Here is a 1,481-nt window from a genome sequence, read left to right as displayed (position 1 = left end):
TGCATGTGCTGCTCTCTCATTCAATAATAATAATAATAATAATAATAATAATAATAATAATAATGTATTAATCAGAAATGAAATATACATACCTCACTGAAGCAGTGAATCGTAAAAGATCATGTATTGTATAACTTGCTGACACACCAAGCATACAGATCATTTCACTGCGTGGAAGATCTTCCTTCAATAATACCATCTGACTAGAAATAAAAAATTATATTTAAGTTGTAAAGGAACAAAAACAATTTGAAATTACAGAGTCCTCATAATCATTCATAACAATACTTAATTAATTTCAATTCAGAAAATTGAAAAACAAGAATCCTCAGACTTTGTAATCATCATAAAAACAACCTCTCAAGCTGTGTGACTGAGAAGCTAGCTTTGCAAACCATGAGGTTTCAGGTTCAATCCCACTGCACAGCAACCCAGGCAAGACTCTTCTACTATAACCTGTTATGAGTTAATTTGGAAGGCAGAAACTGTGCGGAAGCCCGTCATACATGTTATGTCTTTGTACCTGTGTTTATCTCTCTCCCTTCTTCATTACAAGTGGTGTTGGTTTATTTACATCCATGTTTGGGAAAAGACACAGACAGAATGAGTAGCAGTGTTGTTGGATGTGGCAGCAAGTGGGTCATTGCTGAATAAGAGGAAGAGTGAGATTCAAAACGAAATCCTGAGGAATATCAGAGTTGATTGAGAGCAGAGTAGAAAGAGCTCAGTCAACATATGCGCTGATATTGCAAACAGATAAGAAGCTACCGTTCCAAGAGATGAGAGAAGGTGGAGACTGTAGGTGGAAAGTGTTGATAGGAGGCCTGCATGCCAGGCACAACTGACGGTTTTGCTGATGTCCAGGGCAACAACATAGCTTTTACTGAACTTCTCCAGAGTGAGTGCTTACTGGTGGGTGACATAACACAGTAGGTCACTATTAGATTTGGTGGTACTGGTAGTAATCGAAAAGGAAACAAAACTTAAATTATTTTTAACATATTTGCTGTACAGAATATTAAAACAAAAAAAAAAACAATAAATAAATGAAGTGACTTATAGAATGACAAAAATGTTATTAAATGGTAGTACAACAGACTTTTTTGTTGCTCACTAGATGCTTCCATGAGAATAAAAGAAATTCACATACACACATGCATATGTGCATTTGACTGTGTGATTTGAAGTTCACTTTGCAACCATGTGGCGCAAGAGTGGCTGTGTGGTAAGTAGCTTGCTTACCAACCACATGGTTCCGGGTTCAGTCCCGTTGCGTGGCACCTTGGGCCAGTGTCTTCTACTATAGCCTCGGGCCGACCAAAGCCTTGTGAGTGGATTTGGTAGACGGAAACTGAAAGAAGCCCGTCGTATATATGTATATATATTCTCCCTGGCGAAGAATGTACACCCCAACACAGATTAGTAGTTAGCGACTTCGAGATCAAGGCAATATGGGTGCCCAGAAGTAGACTGGCCTGGGG

General features: G+C 38.6%; 1 protein-coding gene and 1 long non-coding RNA gene across 2 annotated transcripts in view; one reads left to right on the top strand and one right to left on the bottom strand.

Moving 5' to 3' along the window:
- The window catches only part of LOC106868570 (BRCA1-associated protein), a 63,205-nt gene that overhangs the window by 42,142 nt on the left and 19,582 nt on the right, over window positions 1-1,481 (bottom strand). The window contains exon 4 of the mRNA XM_014913892.2: window positions 93-203. Coding sequence (XP_014769378.1) covers window positions 93-203 — 111 coding nt within the window. The remainder of the gene's footprint in view (window positions 1-92; window positions 204-1,481) is intronic.
- The window catches only part of LOC106868571 (uncharacterized), a 76,447-nt gene that overhangs the window by 55,951 nt on the left and 19,015 nt on the right, over window positions 1-1,481 (top strand). The window lies entirely within an intron of this gene.

Source organism: Octopus bimaculoides, chromosome 1, assembly GCF_001194135.2.
Source record: "Octopus bimaculoides isolate UCB-OBI-ISO-001 chromosome 1, ASM119413v2, whole genome shotgun sequence".
NCBI lineage: Eukaryota > Metazoa > Mollusca > Cephalopoda > Octopoda > Octopodidae > Octopus > Octopus bimaculoides.
The sequence above is the reverse complement of the archived record's forward strand: the minus strand, read 5'-3'. Positions and strand labels throughout refer to the sequence as shown.